General features: G+C 45.9%; 1 protein-coding gene across 3 annotated transcripts in view; it reads right to left on the reverse strand.

The window, feature by feature from the left end:
• Positions 1-2500, reverse strand: part of clk2b (CDC-like kinase 2b) — a 16493-nt gene that overhangs the window by 402 nt on the left and 13591 nt on the right. For all 3 annotated transcript variants that reach the window (XM_030783806.1, XM_030783805.1, XM_030783807.1), the window contains 2 exons: positions 792-882; positions 1-250 (listed from right to left, as the gene is read on the reverse strand). The exon at positions 1-250 is cut by the window's left edge and continues 402 nt beyond it. In XM_030783806.1, the coding sequence (XP_030639666.1) occupies positions 71-250; positions 792-882 (271 nt within the window). In that variant the 3' untranslated portion in view covers positions 1-70. The remainder of the gene's footprint in view (positions 251-791; positions 883-2500) is intronic.

Here is a 2500-nt window from a genome sequence, read left to right on the forward strand (position 1 = left end):
GCTCGGTGACACGCCGTGACCCCTTTTTTCGACGGGTCGGAGGTGTGAAACGGTGAGAGGGCCACAGGGGTCATCGGCTAATGTCGCGGCTGCTGCTGCTGGCCGTGTGCTCGCTCTCGCGGAGAGGAGAGAAGAAGGGATGACGGAGAGACGCGGAGAGAGTGATGCGTCGGGAAGGTTCGTACTCCAACATGGCCTCCAGCAGGTCGAAGAGCTGATGGTGCTCCTCCACCTCCGACAACAGATATCTCTGAAAGAGAGAAAGACAGGAAGAGAGAGAGAGAGAGAGAGAGGGAAAGAGAGAGAGAGAGAAAGAGAGAGAGAGAAGGAGGGGGGGGGGAGAGAGAGAGAGACAGAGAGTGCGAGAGAGAGAGAGAGAGAAAGAGAGAGAGAGAGAGAGAGATGAGAGAGAGGGGGAGAAGGAGACAGAGAGAGAGAGAGAGAGAGAGAGAGAGAGGGTGAGAAGGAGACAGAGAGAGATGAGAGAGAGAGACGGGAGAGGGAGAAGGAGACAGAGATGAGAGAGAGAGAGAGAGAGAGAGGGGAGAAGCGAGTATATGAGTGAGATTATACTGTATCTTAATGACTCATTTAGAGACTGTAGTCGACTGTGACATTTTCAGTTCTGTTCAGCTCTGTGCGCGTGTGTGTGTGTGTGTGTGTGGGAGATGAGTTTTCTCATGAATTTTCAGTTCCCTTTGTGGTGTCTTCTGGAGAAATGCGTGAGTGTGTCCGTTCTGTTCTCAGATGCTGGCAGTCGTCACCTGAATGTGTGTGTGTGTGTTACTCACTCGGAGGGGTTTACAGTTCTCTTTGACGTAACGTCCTGCTGAAGAGTTTTCGTCCCAGTCCAGTCTCCCACGGTAAAAATACTTTTGCTTCCTGAGGGCAAAAGGTCACATCGTGAGTCACTAACTCTTAGTGACATCATCATTCACACAAATCGCAGACGCTGCTGATCAGTGATGTCATCAGTAGTTTCCAGTAATATCTGTCAGCGTCATCACTAGTTTCCTCTGCTTCACTATGCAGTGATGTCATCAGCAGTGGTCAGTGTTTAGTGATTAAATCAGTGATTCCTGGGGACCCACTGTCCTGCACATCTGTGTTTTAACTCTTCATGATCAGAGTTAATTGAGCTAATCAAGGGCTTGATGACTAAGTGATCAGTGGAATCAGGTGTGTCAGTCCTGAGTTAAAACAAGTTAAAACGTGCAGGACAGTGGGTCCCCAGGAGTGGAGTTGGGCATCACTGGATTAAATGACTGAGTCATGTCAGCAACAGCCGTCAACGTTCATGGAATAAATGACTGAGTGATGTCATCAGTGGGGGTCAGTATTTATTTATTACTGAGTGATGTCATCAGTGGGGGGTCAGTATTTATTTATTACTGAGCGATGTCATCAGCGGGGGTCAATGTTTATTTATTACTGAGTATGTCATTAGCGGGGGTCAGTCTTTATTGATTACTGAGTGATGTCATCAGCGGGGGTCAGTGTTTATTTATTACTGAGTGATGTCATCAGCGGGGGTCAGTGTTTATTTATTACTGAGAGATGTCATTAGCAGAGGTCAGTGTTTATTTATTACTGAGTGATGTCATCAGCAGGGGTCAGTATTTATTTATTACTGAGTGATGTCATCAGTAGGGGGGTCAGTGTTTACTGGATACTGGGTGACGTCATCAGTGGGGGTCAGTATTTATTTATTACTGAGTGATGTCCTCAGCAGGGGTCAGTATTTATTTATTACTGAGTGATGTCATCAGCAGGGGTCAGTATTTATTTATTACTGAGTGATGTCATCAGTGGGGGGTCAGTATTTATTTATTACTGAGTGATGTCATCAGTGGGGGGTCAGTCTTTATTGATTACTGAGTGATGTCATCAGCGGGGGTCAGTGTTTATTTATTACTGAGAGATGTCATTAGCAGAGGTCAGTGTTTATTTATTACTGAGTGATGTCATCAGTAGGGGGGTCAGTGTTTACTGGATACTGGGTGATGTCATCAGTGGGGGTCAGTGTTTATTTATTACTGAGTGATGTCATCAGCGGGGGGCAGCGTTTACTGGTTACTGGGTGATGTCATCAGCAGAGGTCAGTGTGAACGGTTTGACTCAGTGAGGTATTAGTCAAATTATGGATTAGTGGATTATATAACGGTCTCATATGACTAGACATACATGAGTCATAACAGTTTACACAAACACAGTCAATCTGTTACACAACCACATCCCACAGCACAATCAAACTGTCAGTTTGTGTCAGAGAGACTATGTCATGACAGTTTACACAAACACAGTCAATCTCTTAGGCTGCGTTTACACTGCAGGTCTTGATGCCCAGTTCCGATTTTTTGCCTATATCCGATTTTTTTGCCTATATCCGATTTTTTTGACCGCCTGTTCACGCCCCCTTTTAAAAGTGATCCATATCCGACACCTGTGTTTAAAGCTGCTTAACACTTGAAACAACCCGCACGCGTACAAGGAAGGTCTG

This window comes from Chanos chanos, chromosome 9, assembly GCF_902362185.1.
Source record: "Chanos chanos chromosome 9, fChaCha1.1, whole genome shotgun sequence".
NCBI classification, from domain to species: domain Eukaryota; kingdom Metazoa; phylum Chordata; class Actinopteri; order Gonorynchiformes; family Chanidae; genus Chanos; species Chanos chanos.